We start from the raw sequence: 23,352 nt of genomic DNA, 5'->3' as shown, positions 1-23,352 counted from the left end.
ATGACCTTTGGTCATATGATTTCTTTAAACATCATGCAGTCAGACATGTAGACACTTTATTAAAAGGCATTGGTCACCGATTTTTTTATATTTTTTAATTGAACCTTTATTTAACTAGGCAAGTCAGTAAATAACAAATTCTTATTTACAATGATGGCCTCACCTGGACGACGCTGGGACAATTGTGCGCCGCCCTATGGGACTCCAATCACGCCCGGATGTGATGCCTTGAGCATCTGTTGGGGGTGTTCCCCTGCGCAGACGTTGCATGCATCAACCAATGGTTGCGTGCCATGTCATCTACTGTGCTACCATTTAGACAAAAGTTAAATATTTCTAAACGCAATTGTTAAAATTCTTAAAAGTTAACTGTGTAAAAAATAAAACAGTTTGTGTCCCTCGGGAAGTCCCTTGGCAATTCTATAGTCTTTATTGGAAAAAGTTGCTGACAGTTGGTCCCAGGACTCGTCTGGCAATAATACTGCGTTCAAAACCAAGTGGGATAGTGTAAATTACCAGTTGTGAAGTCGTAAATACCAGTTGGAGGCATTCAGGCATTCGTTGAGAAACAAAGATTGGCTAATGGCCAACAAGCTGCATCAACGATAAACTAATTATACAGCTATCATGCTTGTAAACAAAGTATAGTGTTAAAAAAAACATGTTAATACATAGCTTTTTATAAATAGTGTTTTGTTGTTACATTTAACTTCCGAAATGCCGTTATCGAGGTAATTTCAATAGTAGGTTACGTCAGAGGTCAGCATGTCAGAGAGTCGTAGCTCAGTGATGATTGACGAGTTTCACACTAGTAATTATGAGTTGGAAGGGCGGTCAAGTAGATTTTACCAAGTCGTATGTAGACCGTCATTGTAAATAAGAATTTGGTCTTAATTGACTTACTTAGTTCAATACAGGTTAAATAAAAATAAAAAAGTTTTTAATTCGGTAAATGCCACCTTCCCATTTGATTTAAATGATGCATTCATTTACGCTTACGTTTCCCCCAAGTACGGATTCCCATTGGACGCTATTACACTGAAGTACCGCCTTTTAAAGATTTTGTCGGGCATTATCAAATAGTCATTGGGCATTATCTACAGCTCCCATTTGAAGGCTACAACTTGAGTACATTTCAGTAGTCAACAGACTGAGCTAGAAGTTGGATACCTTGACGTTAATTGCTCGGTGGACATTTGTAACGCCTGGAGGAAAGTGTATTCTGGATAAAGCAAGGCGTCTTTATTTGGACAGCTGTCATTTTAAAGTTAGTTTCAATTCACACACATATGTAAGTGACTGACAGCTTCTTTCTCATTTCAGCGTGAATGTAGACTACTATCTAAAATTCCGTTGTATTCTGGTGATCTTTTAACACTAAACAAATTGCCTGTATATTCTATTCCATTTTAGCTCGTATTATTTCTGTTCAACGTGTACCACTAAAATATTTATACATTTCTTTAAGAGATGCTATCAGGTTCTGAATACGGTATAATCGTGTTTGGTTACACCGTCCAAGTTGAAAAACATCATGCTCCATATTTTACAACCCTGCACTGTTGGAAAGTCAAGTGTGTTTTAATGGTACATATCAGATTATTTGAGACAATTTAACGATTCAAAAAGCCTTTTAGTCATCAATTTGCTTTGAAAAACGTATTCAACAGGCTGTAGAAACTAATGTACGCAATTATCAAGTTGTTCACGCTGTAACCAAGGCTGTCTTGTCTTGAGGGATGACTTTGGCTCTGTCTGATTTTAAATACTAGTATATGATTGTTAGGGAAATGTTGGCTGGATTGGCCTACCTCCCATCAACAGATCGGAGGTGAGTGGAGCAGGTGCCTCTGGTCCTGTGACCTGTCATATAATTCAGATGGATTTAACGAACTACACCCAAACTCAGTCAGAAAGAAGTTAGTGACTTTGTCCCTTTCAGGTCATTATGAGCCGTTTGTGTTCATTCATGTGAATGCATTTTTTGCAAGGGTGTTCAACTTGGGTGAGGGTTCAGTTCAGCAATGTACAGGTAACTGCCAAAATAAACACCAACTTAGTGTCTTAATAGGGCTTGGGCCACCACGAGCCAGAACCGCTTCAATGCACCTTGGCATAGATTCTACAAGTGTCTGGAACTCTATTGGCGGGATATGATACCTTTTTCTTCCAAGCTAAACTCCATAATTTGATGTTTTGTTGATGTGGTGGAAAACGCTGTCTCGGGTGCCACTCCTGAATCTCCCATATGTTTTCAATTGGGTTGAGATCTGGTAACTGAGATGGCCTTGGCATATGGTTTACATAATTTATCATGCTCATCAAACCATTCAGTGACCACTCGTGCCCTGTGGATGGAGGCATTGGCATCCTATGGGGGCATTGCCATGGTAGCTAAAATTATGGCCTGCCCAAAATGTTTGTACATGATCAAATTTTATTTGTCACATACACATGGTTAGCAATGTTAATGCGAGTGTAGCGGAAGGCTTGTGCTTCTAGTTCCGACAATGCAGTAATAACCAACAAGTAATCTAACCTAACAATTCCACAACTACCTTATACACACAAGTGTAAAGGGATCAAGAATATGTACATAAAGATAAATGAATGAGTGATGGTACAGAACGGCACAGGCAAGATGCAGTAGATGGTATAGAGTACAGTATATACATATGAGAAGAGTAATGTAGGGTATGTAAACATTATATTAAGTGGCATTGTTTAAAGTGGCTAGTGATACATCAATTCTTCCCATATTAAAGTGGCTGGAGTTGACTCAGTATGTTGGCAGCAGCCACTCAATGTTAGTGATGGCTGTTTAACAGTCTGATGGCCTTGAGATAGAAGCTGTTTTTCAGTCTCTCGGACCCTGCTTTGATGAACCTGTACTGACCTCGCCTTCTGGATGATGGCTGGGTGAACAGGCAGTGGCTCGGGTGGTTGTTGTCCTTGATGATCTTTATGGCCTTCCTGTGACATCGGGTGGTGTAGGTGAATTGGAGGGCAGGTAGTTTGCCCCCGGTGATGCGTTGTGCAGACCTCACTACCCTCTGGAGAGCCTTACGGTTGTGGGCGGAGCAGTTGCCGTACCAGGCGGTGATACAGCCCGACGGGATGGGATTGTGCATCTGTAAAAGTTTGAGTGCTTTTGGTGACAAGCTGAATTTCTTCAGCCTCCTGAGGTTGAAGAGGCGCTGTTGCGCCTTCTTCACCACGCTGTCTGTGTGGGTGGACCAATTCAGTTTGTCTGTGATGTGTACTCCGAGGAACTTAACTTACTACCCTCTCCACTACTGTCCCGTCGATGTGGATAGGGGGGTGCTCCCTCTGCTCTTTCCTGAAGTCCACGATCATCTCCTTTGTTTTGTTGATGAGTATGAGGTTATTTTCCTGACACCACACTCCGAGGGCCCTCACCTCCTCCCTGTAGGCCGTCTCGTCGTTGTTGGTAATCAAGCCTACCACTGTAGTGTCGTCTGCAAACTTGATGATTGAGTTGGAGGCGTGCATGGCCATGCAGTCGTGGGTGAACAGGGAGTACAGGAGAGGGCTCAGAACGCACCCTTGTGGGGCCCCAGTGTTGATCAGTGGGGTGGAGATGTTGTTACCTACCCTCACCACCTGGGGGCGGCCCGTCAGGAAGTCCAGTACCCAATTGCACAGGGCGGGGTCGAGACCCAGGGTCTCAAGCTTAATGACGAGTTTGGAGGGTACTATGGTGTTAAATGCTGAGCTGTAGTCGATGAACAGCATTTTCACATAGGTATTCCTCTTGTCCAGATGGGTTAGGGCATTGTGGTTGCGATTGCGTCGTCTGTGGACTTATTGGGGCGATAAGCAAATTGGAGTGGGTCTAGGGTGTCGGGTAGGGTGGAGATGATATGGTCCTTGACTAGTCTCAAAGCCCTTCATGATGACTGAATTGAGTGCTACGGGGCGGTAGTCGTTTAGCTCAGTTACCTTAGCTTTCTTGGGAACAGGAACAATGGTGGCCCTCTTGAAGCATGTCGGAACAGCAGACTGGGATAAAGATTGATTAAATATGTCCGTAAACACACCAGCTGGTCTGCGCATGCTCTGAGGACGCGGCTGGGGATGCCGTCTAGGCCTGCAGCCTTGCGAGGGTTAACACGTTCAAATGTTTTACTCACGTCGGCTGCAGTGAAGTAGAGTCCGCAGGTTTTGGTAGCGGGCCGTGTCAATGGCACTGTATTGTCCTCAAAGCGAGCAATGAAGTTGTTTAGTCTGTCTGGGAGCAAGACATCCTGGTCCTCGACGGGGCTGGTTTTCTTTTTGTAATCTATGATTTGACTGTAGACTCTGCCACATACCTCTTGTGTCTGAGCCGTTGAATTGCGACTCTACTTTGTCTCTATACTGACGCTTAGCTTGTTTGAGACAATGGCTACACTGTTTGTATTTGGTCATGTTTCCAGTCACCTTGCCCTGGTTAAAAGCAATGGTTCGCTCTTTCAGTTTTCTGCGAATGCTGCCATCAATCCACGGTTTCTGGTTTGGGAATGTTTTAATAGTTGCTGTGGGTACGACATCGGCAATGCACTTGCTAATTTACTCGCTCACCATAAGCCTGATCGGATGTTAAGCGCTTCATCAACTCAGGAACCACACCTGTGTGGAAGCACTTGCTTTCAATATACTTTGTATCACTCATCTACGCAAGTGTTCCCATTTATTTGGTAAAATATCTGTATATTGGTCTTGTCAGAACTGAAAAGCCCCTTTCAAAACATGCGTTCTGTAAACGACCACTAGAAAAACAATTGGCACAAGGAGCTTAAAGGTGCCATATGCAGAAATGGCTGTCAATTCCTGGCTAGTTTGCCTAATTTCAGTTTGACAAAACAAGCAGTGAGAACGTTTCTTTAACCAAAAATATTGTATTTTCAGCTGTTTGAAGCTGGTGAACAAAAGTAAGATGCTAAAACAATGCTTAAGAACAGAAAGTATAGAAATTAAACAGATCTACCAGTTAGACTTGCTTTCAATGTGAATGACAAATCTGTAAATCACATTTCTATGTGAATTTGGTGGGTTGCCCAAAAACTTGCATATTGCAGCTTTAAGTATGAGTGAAAGGTCGTTAGACAAATCCCTACCAAATGGTTATTTTCCTTGGACTATTACCAACTTAAAGGTGTGTTGACACATCTTTGCACTACTTATTCATTTTATAGAGGCTAGAATTGAAAGTGTGAAACAACATTATATGAATGTATTTGTCACATTTGGGTTAAGATTTCCTGGGAACATGGCTGTTTTTTAAAAACCCTGGCTCTGGCTGCACCTATATGCCCCATGTTTACCAAGTCCCTGGCTGTCGTTCCTGTCAACGTGACTTTAATCCTAAACCCTCTCAATGGCCAAAGCATTTTTCTATAAGGACCTCAATCCCATTGTTATGGTCGTGATGTTAATTTTTTAGCTTTTGATGTGAGCTTTTCATCATCTCGCCCTTGTTGCCCATGTAAAAAACAGTTACCCAAGCTCTGTCACTACTAGAGTAAGTCAGACTTCTAAGGTCTGGGCCTGCATATCAGCCCAGAGGCAGGACAAAAATACATCAGGAGCTCGTGGTGTCACTCACGAACCGGATGGGTTTCCGTCAGATGATTTGAGGCCAGTCTATTCTCTGTGAAGTTTGACTGAGACCGAAGCATGTGAGCGGGGAGACAGACTTTTCCTTTTATACTATTATCACTGTGATTGCTTGTGTTTTTATTGGGTGACTTTTGTAGGATTGTATTTTACAAAGCACTGCATTATGCTCTTATTAGTAAACCACAGTCAATTAGATAAGACCACTTGTTGTAAATCCATACAGGGATATTTTCCTCCAAGCTCCAGATATGATTGGCTTCCACCCTGAGTCTATTCCCTTATCTACCTGCTTATTGACACCTGAGCTTGCAGTCTCGGTCAGTTTACACGTCCGCTACTTTGGTCTATCATTGGTATGTGTGAATACACTGCAGAGCTCTTTGATGCAGTTTTAATAATGCAATAGATCTACTGTTGAGGTAATTGCTGTTTGTTGAAATATGTATATATTGTGGTGTGTTGAAGGTACGGTGATGGGGAAGTTTTGGCATGTGGTCAAGTAGAAAAGGAATTGTAAGGAAGAACTGGGCAAATGCCAAAGTTGGTAACCGAATAACACTGAGGTATATTCTACTGTCATTCTGTTACCGAACTTTGCATCTGCACAGTTTTTCCAGTAAATGTTTTTATTTTATTTACTGTGTAAATTGTTGAAAGTGGTCTGTGCATAGTTGTATGGTTTATTACATTTTGATATTTTTTTTAATGGGAAAATCTGAGTCTCAGCCTAATTTCGTTACTGTGGAATTGCCATTATCTGAAAGCAAGAATTCCTTCCTGGATGTCTTTGCACTGTGCAGTAATTACCAGTATAATTGGTCCTTCTCTACCAGCCCTCGCACTATTTCTCCCCTCACATATATTTCATTTTCCACCCTAGCGGTTGGTAGCGGTCTTAAGCACCTGTTAACGTTTTGCCTTATTACATGAATGTGTGTCTATTACAGTAAAAGTCAATTTTATACTTCGTATGGAAGGTGTGACGCAATTGCGAAGCCCTCGAGGGCAAATTGAGCTCCTCACTGCTCAAACTTTGTAAAAATGTGGAGAGCTGAGTGTAACTCTGCATTGACATGTTTGGTTGACGGTAGGTGGGGGCGGAAGGTCCTATATAAACTCACTTCCTTCACAACAGCTCAGTGAAGTATAAATGCCTTGACTTCTGCAGAGGCCATATCACAGTAAAAGTCAATTTTATACTTCGTATGGAAGGTGTGACGCAATTGCGAAGCCCTCGAGGGCAAATTGAGCTCCTCACTGCTCAAACTTTGTAAAAATGTGGAGAGCTGAGTGTAACTCTGCATTGACATGTTTGGTTGACGGTAGGTGGGGGCGGAAGGTCCTATATAAACTCACTTCCTTCACAACAGCTCAGTGAAGTATAAATGCCTTGACTTCTGCAGAGGCCATATCGCAGTAAATGCTGTATGGCCACTGCAGATGTGGTATTGACCATGTCGTCTTTAAGCCAAGGGAATAGCAAGTATGTGATTGCTGGATCGCTAGTTTATAGCTTATCCTGCCAAGGATGGGTGTGGGAGTTTTATCTGGTTTGATGTGCATAGATTTGGTCTCTCGATGGTACTCCAGAGATGTCATTACGGCCTGTGTGGTAATGGCATGACCTACATACCCCCGGTCATTAAGGCTAACATATGAAACCGTCCATTGGGCAGACAGACTGGAGTTCATGTCAAGTAGGACGTTTTATGATGTGGAATCTGTAGTAAATGCTAATAAACTAAGAGTAGGACTCTATTGAATCTAAGTTTGAATGTTATTTGACTTCATAGATATGACTGAAATGCTCTTTTTCAAGTTAGCTTATGTCCCTTTCCTGACTGGAGGAAAGGAACACCTGACTAATATAATTATATTTCATAAAGGGCATTCTCTGTTTGTTCTTTCTCCATTACAAATTATCCTGTCTATCCTGCAGCAGGTCCATATTTCATATCTCTTGACATTCCTCCAGGGGATGTTTCCTGCCTGGGCGGAAACTGAGTGTGCTGTAGTTAATTAGCATCATATTAAAACCTGCATGTCACCAGCCAACCACTTTGAATTCCCTTTCACCACACCACCACTCTGACACGCCTAAATGCTTTGTGAGACTTGGGATTTTCCCCACGGAAGTAGAATGTCCTATGAGCTCTACACTGTATTATGAAATTCACATTGCCTGTACTGTAAAGAGAGGTTTATACAGGTTGTAGTGGTCTAGGGAGAAGTCTCTTTGCTTGGTGCTCAGAGCCAGTGAGCCATGTCTTTTGAAGTGTTTTTCCCGAGGTGTTCCTGGCTCAGTCGCTGGCCAGGCACTTGTCGGCTCTTCTTTGGTAGATAAAAATGCAACAATTTCATAGACTTTACTGAGTTACAGTTCATATAAGGAAATCAGTCAATTGAAATACATTCACTAGGCCCTAATCTACAGATTTAACATGACAGAATACAGATATGCATCTTGGTCAGAGATACCTTTTCAAAAAAACAAGTATCAGAAAACCAGCCCATATCTGGTGTGAACACTTTTTGTCATGCAGCTCGACACATCTCCTTCGCATAGTGTTGATCAGGCTGTTGATTGTGGAATGTTGTCCCACTCCTCTTCAATAGCTGTGCAAAGTTGCTGGATATTGGCAGGAACTGGAACTCTGTCGATCCAGAGCATCCCAAACATGCTCAATAGGTCTGAGTATGCAGGCCATGGAATAACTGGGACATTTTCAGCTTCCTGGAATTGTGTACAGATCCTTGTGACATGGGCCGTGCATTATGCGGAAACATGAGGTTGATGGCAGCGGATAAATGGCATGACAATGGGCCTCAGGATCTCCTCATGGTATCTCTGTGCATTCAAATTAAAATGCAATGGTGTTCATTGTCCATAGCTTAAGCCTGCCCATACCATAACCCCACTGCCGCCATGGGGCACTCTGTTCACAACATTGACATCAGCAAACCGGTCGCCCACACGACGCCATACGGCGGTTGTGTGGCCGGTTGGATGTACTGCTAAATTCTCTAAATCGACGTTGAAAGTAGAGAAATTCTGGCAACTGCTCTGGTGGACATTCCTGCAGTCGGCATATCAATTAAACACTCCCTCAACTTGAGACATTGACACAACCACACATTTTAAAAGTGGCCTTTTTTCCACTGCACAAGGTGCACCTGTGTAATGATCATGCTGTTTAATCAGATTCTTGATATGCCACACCTGACAGGTGGATGGATTATCTCTTTGCAAAGGAGAAATGCTCACTAACGGATGTAAATACATTTTGTGCGTATAGAACATTTCTGATTTTTTATTTATTTTTAATTTCAGCTCATGAAACATGGGACCAACAGTTTACATGTGTTTAAAAAATGTTTTTTTATATATTTTTGTTCAATGTGTGTGTGCCATTTTAGTCATGCGCGCATTCATTTTAAGTAAGGGTTGTCCTGGGAATCAAACCCATTATCCTGCCTTGTGAGCACCATGCTCTAGCAACTGAGCTACAGAGGAGAGAGGACCACCTAATTTTGATTCCTGTCTCACTGAGATGGCATGACTTTCCTTCTCTCATACTGTTCTCTTGACATTACACTATGTGCTTCAGCACTCCCAGTCTACTACCACAGTACTCAGTCAGCTGGTCCGAACTAATAAAAAGCTTACTTCTATATTAAACTCATTTTTCACTACAACTGTATGCAAATGCTCAAACTGATTTTTTTTATCTGAAATATTTAGCATTGTCAATGGCCTTGTATCTAACGTCCAATTTTAAACTCAAGTTCAAAAAAAGTATTTGTTTGAGTAATGTCATACAGTATATGAAATGTGCTTTTGTGGGTTAACCTACATTGTCAGAATAACAAACCTTTATCAGTGATCAAACACACTTCCTTAAAAGGTCTCTTAAGCAAGAGCATATGTTGAAATTCACAGCCTTACTTTTTATCATATGCTGACAGGATACATGAACAGAACACTTTCCTTGTTCCAAATTGCCCTGGCTACTCCAACTCTCAGCTGAGGTAAAGGATGATAACAGATTTGAAAAGCAGGATGATTTTTAACATTAAGTTATAGCCTGGCTGTTGCAAAAACCAACCCCTATCTAGCTGCTGTAACCAATAACCATGTCTTGTCTGTGCTTTGACAGACATTATACTCCTTGGTTAGCTCTACCTGTATACCAGTGGATGCTACTGACGGGAGGAAAACTCATACTAATGGCTGGAAGGGAGTCAATGGAATGGTATCAACCACATGTTTGACTCGAATGACTCTTCCAGTCATTTATTATGAGCTGTCCTCCCCTCAGCAGCCTCCACTGCTGTATTCTCTTTCCTTACCTCAGGCTATGTCCAGGTAACCTACAGTGCCTTCAGAAAGTATTCATACCCATTGACTTATAATAGATTTTATGTTATAGCATGAATAAAAACAGTTGTCACCCTTCTACACAATACCACATAATGACAAAGAACATGTTTTTAGACAATTTTGCAATTAAATTAAATAGATCTCATTTACATAAGTATTCACACCCCTGACTCAATACATGTTAGCTGTAATTGCTGCCAATGGTATTTCTGGGTAAGTCTGTTCAGAGCTTTCCACCCCTGGATTGTGCAATGTTTGTCCATTTAAAACATATTTTGAAATTCTTCAAGTTAGTTCTTGATCATAGATAGACAGCCGTTTTCAAGTCTTGCCATAGATTTTCAAGCAGATTTCATTCAAAAGTGACTAGGCCACTCAGGAACATTCAATGTTGTGAACTCAAGTGTATATTTGGTCTTGTATTTTAGGTTATTGTCCTGCTGAGAGGTGAATTTGTCTCCCAGTGTCTGGAAAGTAGACTGAACCATGTTTTCCTCTATCTAGATCTTGCCTGTGCTTTGCTCTTCTGTTTTTATTTGTTTCCTTAACTCCCTCGTCCTTGCCGATGACAAGCAAATTCATAACATATTGGATTTGGCCCAAACATAACACCTTTTGTATTCAGGACATAAAGCTAATTTCTTTGCCAGATTGTTTTGCAGATTTACTTTAGTATCTTATTGCAAAATGGATGTATGTTTTGTAATATTTGTATTCTGTACAGGCTTCCTTTTTTCATTCTGTAATTTAGGTTAGTATTGTGGAGTAACTACAATGTTGGCCTGTCCGTCAGTTTTCTCCTATCACAGCCATTAAAACTGCCACAGGATTGGTGGGTCCCCCTTGGGATGGTTGAGCTAACGTAGGCTAATGCGATTAGCATGAGGTTGTAAGTAACAAGAACATTTCCCGGGACGTAGACATATCTGAAATTGGCAGAAAGCTTAAATTCTTGTTAATCTAACTGCACTGTCCAATTTACAGTGAAATAAAACCATGCTATTGTTTGAGGAGAGTGCACAGTTATGAACTTAAAGTTATTAGTAAACCAATTAGGCACATTTGGGCAGTCTTTATACAACATTTTGAACAGAAATGGTTCATTGGATCAGTTTAAAACTGCACATACACTGCTGACATCTAGTGGCCAAAATTGCGCCTGGCCTAAAACAATACATTATGGATCTTTTGTGTTTTCAAAGATGGTACAAAAAAAGTTTTTTTCTTTTGTATTATCTTTTATCAGATTCAATGTGTTATATTCTCCTACATTAATTTCACATTTCCATAAACTTAAGATGGCGCCGGAGAAGGCAGACGTTTTACGTGCCCCCACTCGATTGTGTTCTTTTGTAGTTTCTTCCACGTAGGTCATCGATTTTATTGTCCAAATATTGCACATTTGCTAGCAGAATGGAAGGAAGTGGGGGTTTATGCGTTCGCCTATGAATTCTCAGAAGCCAGCCCACCCTCTGTCCCCTTTTAATCCACCTCTTCACGCAAATCATGGGGATCTGGGCCTGTTCCTGAGAAAGCAGTATATCTTTTTCGTCAGACTGGATTCTGCCAGTCTGTGGTGAGTAATCGCAGTCCTTATGTCCAGAAGTAATTTTCGGTCATAAGAGACGGTAGCGGCAACATTATGTACAAAAATAAGTAAATAAACCAACCAACTGGACATTCAAAACTGTAAAAACGTATGCTTCACAGAGTCGTGGCTGAACGACGACACGATCAACACTGTATCAGCAGGATAGAACAGCGACGTCTGGTAAGACGAGAGGCGGCGGACTATGTATTTTTGTAAATTACAGCTGGTGCACGATATCTAAGGAAGTCTCGCGCAATTGTATCTCATGAGAAACTGTAGACCACACTACCTACCTAGAGAATTATATCTGTATTTTTTTGTAGCTGTTTACATACCACCACAGTCAGAGGCTGGCACTACGACAGCATTTAATGAGCTGTATTCCGCCATACGCAAACAGGAAAACGCTCATCCAGAGGCGGCGCTCCTAGTAGCCAGAGACTCTGGACCACCTTTACTCCACACACAGAGACTCATACAAAACTCGCACTCCATTTGGCAAATCTAGCCATAATTATATCCTCCTGATTCCTGCTTACAAGCTAAAATTAAAGCAAGAAGCACCAGTGACTTGATCAATAAAAAAAGTGGTCGGATGAAGCAGATGCTAAGCTACAGGACTGTTTTGTTAGCCCAGAAGGAATATGTTCCGGGATTCCTCCGATGCTATGCCCTCCGAACCATCAAACAGTAGAAGTGTCAGTACAGGACTAAGATCAAATAATGTGTGGCAGGACTTGCAAAACATTAGACTACATAGGGATCACAGCCGAGAGCTGCCCAGTGACACGAGCCTTCCCAGACGAGCTAAACTACTTCTTTGCTCGCTTCGAGGCAAATAACACTGAAACATGCATGAGAGCACCAGCAGTTCCAGACGACTGTGTGATCATGCTCTCCGTAGCCGACTTAAGACCTTTTAAACAGGTCAACATACACAAGGCTGCGGTGCCAGACGGATTACCAGGACGTGTGCTCCGGGCATGTGCTGACCAACTGGCAGTTGTCTTCACTGACATTTTTAACATGTCTCTGAGTCTGTAATACCAACATGTTTCAAGCAGACCACCATAGTCCCTGTGCCCAATAACACTAAGGCAACCTGCCTAAATGAACACAGACCCGTAGCACTCCCATCCATAGTGCTACATGAAGTGAAGTGCTTTGAAAGGTTGGTAATGGCTCACATCAACACCATTATCACAAACACTAGACCCACTCCAATTTGCATACCGCCCAAACAGATCCATAGATGATGCAATCTCTATTGCACTCCACACTGCCCTTTCCCACCTGGACAAAAGGAACACCTTTGTGAGAATGCTATTCATTGACTTCAGCTCAGCGTTCAACACCATAGTACCCTCAAAGCTCATCACTAAGCTGTGTACCCTGGGACTAAACACCTCCCTCTGCAACTGGATCCTGGACTTCCTGACGGGCTGCCGCCGGGTGGTAAGGGTAGGTAACAACACATCCGCCACGCTGATCCTCAACCAGGGGGCCTCGGATGCGTGCTAAGTCCCCTCCTGTACTCCATGTTCACTCATGACTGCACAACACCATCATCAAGTTTGCCAATGACACAACAGTGGTAGGCCTGATCAACGATGAGACAGCCTATAGGGAGCAGGTCAGAGACCTGGCCATGTGGTGCCAGGACAACAACCTCGCTCTCGACGCGATCAAGACAAAGGAGATGATTGTGGGCTACAGGAAAAAGAGTGCAGAGCATGCCCCCATTCTTATCGACAAGGCTGCAGTGGAGTAGGTTGTGCTTCAAGTTATTGGTGTCCACATCACCAACAAACTAACATGGTCCAAACACCAAGACAGTCGTGAAGCAGGCACGACAACCTATTCCCCCTCAGGAGACTGAAAAGATTTGGCATGGATCCTTAGATCCTCAAAAGATTCTACAGCTGCACTATCGAGAGCACTGGTTGCATCACTGCCTGGTATGGCAACCGCTCGGCCTCTAACCGCAAGGCACTACAGAGGCTTCCTGCCATCCAGGACCTCTTATACCATGCGGTGTCAGAGGAAGGCCCTAAAAATTGTCACACTCCAGCCACCCTAGTCATAGATTGTTCTCTCTGCTACCACATGGCAAGCGGTACCGGAGCGCCAAGTCTAGATCCAAGAGGCTTCTAAACAGCTTCTACCGTTAACCCCCCCCCCCCCCCCCCCCAAGCCATAAGACTCAGGAACACCTAATCAAATGGCTACCTAGACTATTTGCATTGCCCCCTCCCTCTTTTTACACTGCTGCTACTCTGTTATCATCTATGCATAGTCACTTTAATAACTCTACCTACCTCAGCTAACCCCCGCACATTGACGCTGTACCACCCTCCCCCCGTATATAGTCTCGCTATTGTCATTTTACTGCTGCTCTTTAATTACTTGTTACTGTTATTTCTGATCTGCATTTTTTTTTTTTTAACTACATTGTTGGTTAGGTACTCGTGAGGTCTACCTGTTGTATTCTGCGCATGTAACTAATACCATTTGTAAAAACATTTTTATATCAAGAATATGCATATCCTTGCTTCAGGTCCAGAGCTACAGGCAGTTAGATTTGGGTATGTCATTTTAGGTGAACATTTGAAAATGGTCCGAACTTTTTTTTAAAGTCACCATGGGCCTCATGGTGAGATCCCTGCATGGTTTCCTTCCTCTCCCCCAACTGGGTTAAGAAGGACCCCTGTATCTTTGTGGTGACTGGGTGTATTGATACACCATCCAAAGTGTAATTAATTGGACGCCTGTATCTTTGTAGTGACTGGTTGTATTGCTCAAAGGGATATTCAGTGTCTGCTTTTTTTATACCCATATATCAATATGTGACCTTTGCGAGGCATTGGAAAATCTACCTGGTCTTTGTGGTTGAATCTGTTTGAAATTCACTGCTCGATTTAGGGTCCTTACAATTATCTGTATGTTTGGAAAACAGAGATGAGGTAGTTATTAAAAAAAACATGTTAAGCACTATTTCGCGCACGCGCACACAGTGAGTCCATGAAACTTATTTTGTGTCACTGGCCTACACAGAATATCACCATCTCAATTTAATCAATTTTAAATTTAGGCTGTAACCCAGCAAAATATGGAAAAAGTCAAGAGGTGTGATTACTTTCTGAAAGTACTATACATGGACACCGCCGCTAACATGGATATTGTGTACCTAGCTGTTGGCTTTTGATTCTAGGTGATGAGAAATTAGCTTTTTCCCCCCCAACAAACTCATGTCTTGTTCTAGTTTTTTCTACTCTACTTAAAACTGTTTCTACAAATAGAGGCAGATTGTGAGTGTGATATAATGCCAGACTCTCCCTGTGCAATTTCCCACAGTGCTTCAACCGGTTAAATATAGATTAGGCCGTGAACTATCCCATACCACACTGACTCCCTGGAATTGTTCGTGTTACTGTGTGTATTCAACCCCCCCAGAGGAGGCAAGGTTGAAATGTGAGAATTCCCATTCAAGCCTTGTAGTTAGATTTTATTTCTCTTTTGACTGAGCTAAAACGTCCCATGAGTGGTTCACTCCGGACAGAGAGAAGAGCAGTGTAGCTTGGAGAAGAGCGCATCTGAATTTCAGTTCCAGAGCCTTTGCTAGATGAGATGTTGCGATCTGCCAAACGTGATTTGGAATGAGAGATGTGACACCACCTCTGGTCCACTAAAAGCGGTGGGGAGAAGAGGCCAGACTTCTCACTTGTTCGGGTTGCGCGCTCCTGCAGTCTGCACAGCCCTTCAACTGATCCAAATATCAAAAGGCATCATGTTTCAGACCTCATGGAAACTGCAGTCTCCCCTACTTTAGAACTTTGATGGTTCCTTTAACACATCCAGGTTTACATTTCAATTGACATGACAGGCAGAGTCATTGAGCGATTAGATTGAGCAACTAGAATGATGACTAGTTGAATGGCGTAGCTTGTTCTGTTATTTGGGCAGGTAATGGGAGAGACTGCAGACGGAGGCAGTGAAATGTGTGTACACTACCATTCAAAAGTTTGGGGTCACTTAGAAATGTCCTTGTTTTGAAAAACTATTTTTTTCTTGTCCTTAAAAATAACATCAAATTGATCATAAATACAGTGTAGACATTGTTAATGTTGTAAATGACTTGTAGCTGGAAAGGGCTGATTTATAAAAATAAAAAAATGTTAATGGAATATCTACACTAGGCGTACAGAGGCCCATTATCAGCAACCATCAAATCTGTTTCAATGGCACGTTGTGTTAGCTAATCCAAGTTTATCATTTTAAAAGTCTAAATGTTCATTAGAAATCCCTTTTGCAATCATGTTAGCACAGCTGAAAACTGTTTTCTTGATTAAAGAAGCAATAAAACTGGCCTTTAGACTAGTTGAGTATCCCGAGCATCAATGGGTTCGATTACAGGCTCAAAATGTCCAGAAACAAAGTACTTTCTTCTGGAATTCGTCAGTCTGTTCTTGTTCTGAGAAATTAAGGCTATTCCATGCGAGAAACTGAAGATCTTGTACAACGCTGTGAACTACTCCCTTCACAGAACAGAGCAAACTGGCCCTAACCAGAATAGAAAGAGTGGGAGGCCCCGGTGCACAACTGAGCAAAAGTACATTAGTGTCTAGTTTGAGAAACGGATACCTCAAGTCCTCAACTGGCAGCTTCATTAAATTGTACCTGCAAAACACCGTCTCAACGTCAACAATGACGAGGCGATTCCGGGATGCTGGCCTTCTAGGCAGAGTTGCAAAGAAAAGCCATATCACAGACTGGCCAATAAGAAAATATTAAGATGGGCCAAAGAACAGACACTGGAAAGAGGTACTCTGGCTAGAAGGCCAGCATCCCGGAATCGCCTGTTGATGTTGGGACTGGTATTTTGTGGGTACTATTTAATGAAGCTGCCAGTTGAGGACTTGTGAGGTGCCTGTTTAATGGGCCTTGTTTCAGAGCTGTCATGACATCTCCAGCTATGCAAATTAAGGATATTTATGATGTTCAATGCAACAGCATCCTCCATGCTTTAAACAGGATGTACTATTTCAACTTCTGTTTCGCTATGACTGGTCAGTGGAAATGTGGGTTCACACTGAGAATCTTATATGAAGGAGTGCATGTTGTATTGTGTCTTGAGAACATGCTAGAGATATTACATACATTTTAATGTGACATCTTGTTTATATTGTTTTTAAATGTCCAGTAACATAATCAAGATACAGGGTGCAAATTATTCTTGTGGATTTTTTAAAGAAAAGTAATTTGTCATGTTTTATTAAGCGTGCTATTAATTACCATGTAACATTATTACTGGGGAGACCATATCACAGAGCAAATGTCTAGATTACTTTTGTCGATAGTCTGAGTGTGGAGTGAAGCTGTAATAAAATCAAATGCCATTTTCCTTTCCAGAACCCGCTGAGATGGCAGTTGTCATAGTCTAACTAAGCCTGTGAGGGCTGGGGCCGGAGTGAGGGACTGCCCAGACAGTCTCCAAAACGGAAGATGTGTGAAACAGAGGATGAGAGGAGTGCTCAGGCCAGGCAGCTCTTTGAGAACTTTGTCCAGGCGTCCACATTTAAGGGCACTATGCAGGCCTTTAGTATCTTATGCAGGCAGATGGATCTGGACCCACTGGACTACAGGAACTTCTACAGCAACCTCAAAGCCACGGTCACCAACTGGAAGGCCAAGGCCCTCTGGACCAAACTGGACAAGAGAGCCAGCCACAAGGAGTACAAGAAAGCCCAAGCCTGTGAGGGCACAAGGGTAAGAAATCACCCAAGCTTCTACACAGTGGAGGCTGCTGAGGGGAGGATGCCTCCTAATAATGTCTGGAATGTTACAATGGAATGGTATTCCGCTCCAGGCATTACCACGAGCCCGTCCTTCCCAATTAAGGTATCACCACCCTGTGCTTTCACAGTAACGCTGACTCAGGCGCCGCTCCAGAATCTCCCATAAGTGTTCAATTGTGGGTAGGGGTAAAAGTGACTAAGCAATCAGGATATACTGTATAATAAACAGTAGCAGCAGCGTGCGTGCATGTGTGCGGTGTCAATATTTGTATGTTGGATTGTCAGTGTAGAGTCTAGTGAGTGTGCAAGGGAGTCAGTGCAAAACAATTAAAATAAATAGTGGGTCAATGTAAATGAGTGCATAGCCATGATAGCCAAAATAATGGCCTGCCCAGCATTTTTATACATAAGCATGATGAGATGTTATTTGCGTAATTAACATCGGCACCACAGCTGTGTGGAAGCAGCTACTTTCAATATAATTTGTTTCCCTCATGTACTCAAGTGTTTCCATTATTTTGGCAGTTACCTGTCGAAGCCTAAAATGAATTAACCCTATATTTGCCTTTGGACAGACCTTCCACATTGGGATTGAATACATGACATTCTCCATGCTAATGTCATATCTGCATAAGGAATGATGATTCATAGCTGGTTGGTTTTGATTTATAACTTCCCTGTGTCAGATGTAGCGAAGAGTCTAGTCACAGTCTGTGACGGAATAGGCTACTTTTTGTCTAATTCTTTACTACTATGAGCCAGGCTACAGTTTTTTATTTTATTTTTTTAATGAAATTGAAGCCCTGTGACATCAATTCACTCAACTCTTAATAGTTTACAACTTGAAAGTTAAGTTCTTACTTATAAAATGTTGGTCAAAAATGTGTATTTGTAATGATTCCTTATTAGTTCCTGCCAAGGCAGCAGCTACTCTTCCTGGGGTCCAGCAAAATTAAGGCAGTTATGCAAAAGAGGTTGAGGTACTATTAAGGTACTACAGTATGTTAAAGTACTAGTTGTACAGTAGGTTCATAATGTGACTCCTATTTCATGGTAATGTTATGCTGCACGACAGACTGTTGCTGTGTATTTCTTATACTGTTTTGAGATGATATCCCTACACACCCAGCTGGTAGCCGCTTCTTATTGGAGCAGTATGGAGAACAGCTACACTGCACATGTCCACAGGATCATGTCAAACAAGGAAAGCATGATTAACCTCCTCACATATGAAACAAATTTTTTGACAGTGCAAAATCAGCAAATCCATTACGACACAATGGAGTTGATAATGCAGGCTGTTTTAAAAATATAATTTCTGCCCATTTTAGGTGTATGTGTTCTTGAATGTTTAGCGTAGTGTTTGAATGACTTAATTCTCAGAGGAAAATATTAGAGGTCCTAAGGAAAGGATGCTGGTGTTAGATAGGCCTAGATGACAGTGAGACTCTGGGTGGTGCTTGTCTGATAGTCTACAGTCGTGGCCAAAAGTTTTGAGAATGACACAAATATAAATTTTCAGTCTGCTGCCTCAGTTTGTATGATGGCAATTTGCATATTCTCCAGAATGTTATGAAGAGTGATCAGATGAATTGCAATTAATTGACAAGTCCCTCTTTGCCATGCAGATGAACTGAATCACAAAAAAACATTTCCACTGCATTTCAGCCCTGCCACAAAAGGACCAGCTGACATGTCCGTGATTATCTTGTTAACACAGGCGTGAGTGTTGACGAGGCTGGAGATCCCTATCATGCTGATTTTGAGTTCGAATGACAAACTGTAAGCTTCAAAAGGAGGCTGGTGCTTGGAATCATTGTTCTTCCTCTGTCAACCATGGTTACCTGCAAGGAAACATGTGCCGTCATCATTGCTTTGCACAAAAAAGTGCTTCACAGGCAAGGATATTGCTGCCAGTAAGATTGCACCTAAATAAACCATTTATCAGATCATCAAGAACTTCAAGGAGAGAGGTTCAATTGTTGTGAAGAAGGCTTCAGGGCGCCCAAGAAAGTCCAGCAAGCGCCAGGACCGTCTCCTAAAGTTGATTCAGCTGCGGGATCAGGGCACCACCAGTACAGAGCTTGCTCAGGAATGGCAGCAGGCAGGTGTGAGTGCATCTGCACGCACAGTGAGGCGAAGACTTTTGGAGGATGGCCTGGTGTCAAGAAGGGCAGTAAAAGAAGCCACTTCTCTCCAGGAAAAACATCAGGGACAGACTGATATTCTGCAAAGGGTACAGGGATTGGACTGCTGAGGACTGGGGTAAGTCATTTTCTCTGATGAATCCCCCTTCCAATTGTTTGGTGCATATGGAAAAAAGCTTGTCCTGAGAAAATAAAGTGAGCGCTACCATCAGTCCTTTGTCACGCCAACAGTAAAGCATCCTGAGACTATTCATGTGTGGGGTTGTTTCTCAGCCAAGGGAGTGGGCTCACTCACAATTTTGCCTAAGAACACAGCCATGAATAAAGAATGGTACCAACACATCCTATAAGAGCAACTTCTCCCAACCATCCAGGAACCGTTTGGTGACGAACAATGCCTTTTCCAGCATGATGGAGCACCTTGCCATAAGGTAAAAGTTATAACTAAGTGGCTCGGGGAACAAAACATCGATATTTTGGGTCCATGGCCAGGAAACTCCCCAGACCTTAATCCCATTGAGAACAAATTCAATGGACAACTATTTTCTTGCCTCCCATTTTTAAGTGGGATTATGGTTTTTGTTTTACATTGTTGTAGTGACTGGAATAGTTTTGGTTCTTACGCTTGCTTGTTTATGTACCAAATTTAGATTTGCATATCCTATTCATTCAGAATGGTTCACACCCGAGTGGCGCAACGGTCTAAGGCACTGCATCTCAGTGCTTGAGGTGTAACTAAAGACACCCTGGTTCGATTTCGGGCTGTATCGCAACTGGTCGTGATTGGGAGTCCCATAGGGCGGCGCACAATTGGCCCAGTGCCGTCATTGTAAATAAGATTTTGTTCTTAATTGACTTGCCTAGTTAAATAAATAAAATGTACACAGTGATATTGTAATATACGCTCGCATTCCGTATGGGTGATTCGCTTGAGTATGTCAGTTGTATTGAATTGTTGACCCTCCATACCTTTGGAAAGCATCGCCTTCTATATTTCATAAATTCAACATACAGTACCAGTCAAGTTTGGACACCTACTCATTCAAGGGTTTTCCTATATTTTCTACAAGGTAGAAGAATAGTGAAGACATCAAAACTATGAAATAACACATATGAAATCATGTAGTAACCAAAAAAGTGTTAAACCAATCGATATGTTTTATATTTGAGATTCTTCAAAGTATTCACCCTTTGCCTTGATTACAGCTTTGTGCACTTTTGGCATTCTCTCAACCAGCTTCATGAGGAATGTTTTCCAACCGTCTTGAAGGAGTTGCCACATATGCTGACCACTTGTTAGCTGCTTTTCCTTCACTCTGCGGCCCCACTCATCCCAAACCATCTCAATTGGATTGAGGTTGGGTGATTGTGGAGGCCAGGTCATCTGATGCAGCACTCCATCGCTCTCCTTCTTGGTAAAATAGCCCTTACACAGCCTAGAGGTGTGTTGGGTCATTGTCCTGTTGACAACAAAAATGATAGTCCCACTATGGGCGAACCAGATGGGATGGCATATCGCTGCAGAATGCTGTGGTAGCCATGCTGGTTAAGTGTGCCTTGAATTCTAATGCAGATATCATCCGTTCACCTACTCTGCGTCTCAGACTCAGCGGTTGGAACAAAATCTCAAATTTAGAATCCTGAGAAAGGACAGATTTCCACCGGTCTAATGTCCATTGCTCGTGTTTCTTGGCTCAAGCAAGTCTCTTCTTATTGGTGTCCTTTAGTAGAGGTTTCTTAGCAGCAATTCCACCATAAGGCCTGATTCATGGTCTCCTCTGAACAGTTGATGTCTGTTACTTGAACTCTGCAGCCCAAATAAATGTGTCATTCTGAGTTGCAGTTAACTCTAATTAACTTATCCGTTGTAGCAGAGGAAACTCTTTCTTTCCTGTGGCAGTCCTCATGAGAGCCAGTTTCATCATAGCGCTTGATGGTTTTTGCACTTTCAAAGTTCTTGACATTTTCCGTATTGACTGACCTTCACGTCTTAAAGTAATGATGGACAGTCCTTTCTCTTTGCTTATTTGAGCATAATAGGGCTATAATAGGGCTAACTTTTGTATACCCCCCTACCTTGGCACAACACAACTGATTGGCTCAAACGCATTAAGAAAAATAAATTCCACAAATGTACTTTTAACAAGGAACACCTATTTAATTGAAATGCATTCCAGGTGACTACCTCATGATGCTGGTTGAGAGAATGCAATGGGTGGCTCCTTGTGAGAATCTCAAACGTAAAATATATTTTAGTTAACACTTTTTTTTTTTGTTGTTTTTTTTGGTTAGTACGTGATTCCATATGTCATTTCATAGTTTTGTTGTATTCACTATTATTCTACAATATAGTAAAAAATAAAGAACCCCTGGAATGAGTAGGTGTGTGTGTACAAACTTTTTTACTGGTACTGTATTTAAGTAGTGCAGCAGTATTAAGAGATCTTGGATTTCACGTGTGCCCAGGGACCCATGAACCAATCAGGGTTGGGTTTTGTGTCTGAAAGTGATGAAATATCACCATATGTTTACATTGTACAGATGTTAACAAAACATTTTCATTATGAAACTAGGCCTGGTCTTTTGTGAAATCCCTCATCTGGGCATCGTGTCTGAACCTGAATGGCACTGGATACACCTCTGTATGGAAGCACCAGTTTCTCACAGCTGCAGTATAGACAAAATAAACTTCTAAGTTAACAAGGAAACTTGTATTTTGCCAGACCTTTAAAAACACTGCTGTCTCATGTGGGTAAACACCGAAGTATTGGCCCTGCCAGACTTGCAGGACTTAACTCATCATCCTTATTGTTGTGTCCAGTAAAAGTGACACAATCGTTTTTTTTCCCCCCCTTGACCTCTTATGGTGCGACGTGTGTAGGGTTCATGACAAGCTCTGGAAACGGCACACAACAACGTGAGCGCTGACTCTAGCATTCTCTAAGAATAGCCCAAAACCCACAGCTCCACACAGAGCCAAATAACACTATCGTCACCAAATCCCAGTGACAATCATTATCCTTATACAGAGCCACATTAGGACCAATTAATTCCTTTCATTCCAACAGTTCATTGTCACCTTTGTTTGGTCTAAATGGGCTTTAATTCTGTTGAATACGATGCATGCTGAGATTTTGCAAGCTGTGTAGTTGAAATACCACAGGTCAAGTCTCTAGTAATAACAACCTCATGAATGGCACAGGAGGACTTAGTTTGACTGGAATCAGCTGACCCCTTTCAGCAACGCTGGTTGTCTGGTGAGACAAATCCCCCATAATGCAAAGCAGACATCCATGCACCATGTCCAAGTGCGGTCAGTGGAGTGAGATCAGCTCATTCAAACCCACCACACTCAGGCCCGACTGGTCTAGTAACCTTCAAATACCTGACACTCAGATGCTTGAGCTCACAACCAATACAACCCTAAACACACATTGTGGTTTGTGGTGTCATTCTGTTACCAAACTTTTGAATCTTCAAGAACAGTGAAGTACATTTTTTTTGTAAGATTTCCAGTGGAATTTGTTAGTCGTCCTTGTGCATAGTGTTATATGGTCTATTTAACGTTACAATCATTGATTTTTGGGTACTCAGATTTTTCACTTTAAAACCTGTTGTGACTAGGGGGCAGTATTTTCATTTTTGGAAAAAAAACCTTCCCGTAGTAAACGGGATATTTTGTCAGGACAAGATGCTAGAATATGCATATAATTGACAGATTAGGATCGAAAACACTCTAAAGTTTCCAAAACTGTAAAAATATTGTCTGAGTATAACAGAACTGATGTTGCAGGCGAAAGCCTGAGAAAAATCCAA

The 23,352-nt window shown here is 42.1% G+C and overlaps 1 protein-coding gene across 7 annotated transcripts in view; it reads left to right on the top strand.

Moving 5' to 3' along the window:
- The first annotated feature begins 1,037 nt into the window (after nucleotides 1–1,037).
- Nucleotides 1,038–23,352, top strand: part of mical2b (microtubule associated monooxygenase, calponin and LIM domain containing 2b) — an 89,494-nt gene continuing 67,179 nt past the window's right edge. For 2 of the 7 annotated variants that reach the window (XM_036958151.1, XM_021575471.2), the window contains exons 1-2: nucleotides 1,040–1,291; nucleotides 17,004–17,360. In XM_036958151.1, coding sequence (XP_036814046.1) covers nucleotides 17,097–17,360 — 264 coding nt within the window. In that variant the 5' untranslated portion in view covers nucleotides 1,040–1,291; nucleotides 17,004–17,096. Of the gene's footprint in view, nucleotides 1,292–17,003; nucleotides 17,361–23,352 lie in introns of all 7 variants that reach the window. The other 5 variants (XM_036958150.1, XM_036958157.1, XM_036958159.1 and 2 more) reach the window with 5 other exon arrangements.

The sequence above is a fragment of the Oncorhynchus mykiss genome, chromosome 2 (genome assembly GCF_013265735.2).
Source record: "Oncorhynchus mykiss isolate Arlee chromosome 2, USDA_OmykA_1.1, whole genome shotgun sequence".
Taxonomy (NCBI): domain Eukaryota; kingdom Metazoa; phylum Chordata; class Actinopteri; order Salmoniformes; family Salmonidae; genus Oncorhynchus; species Oncorhynchus mykiss.
The sequence above is the reverse complement of the archived record's forward strand: the minus strand, read 5'-3'. Positions and strand labels throughout refer to the sequence as shown.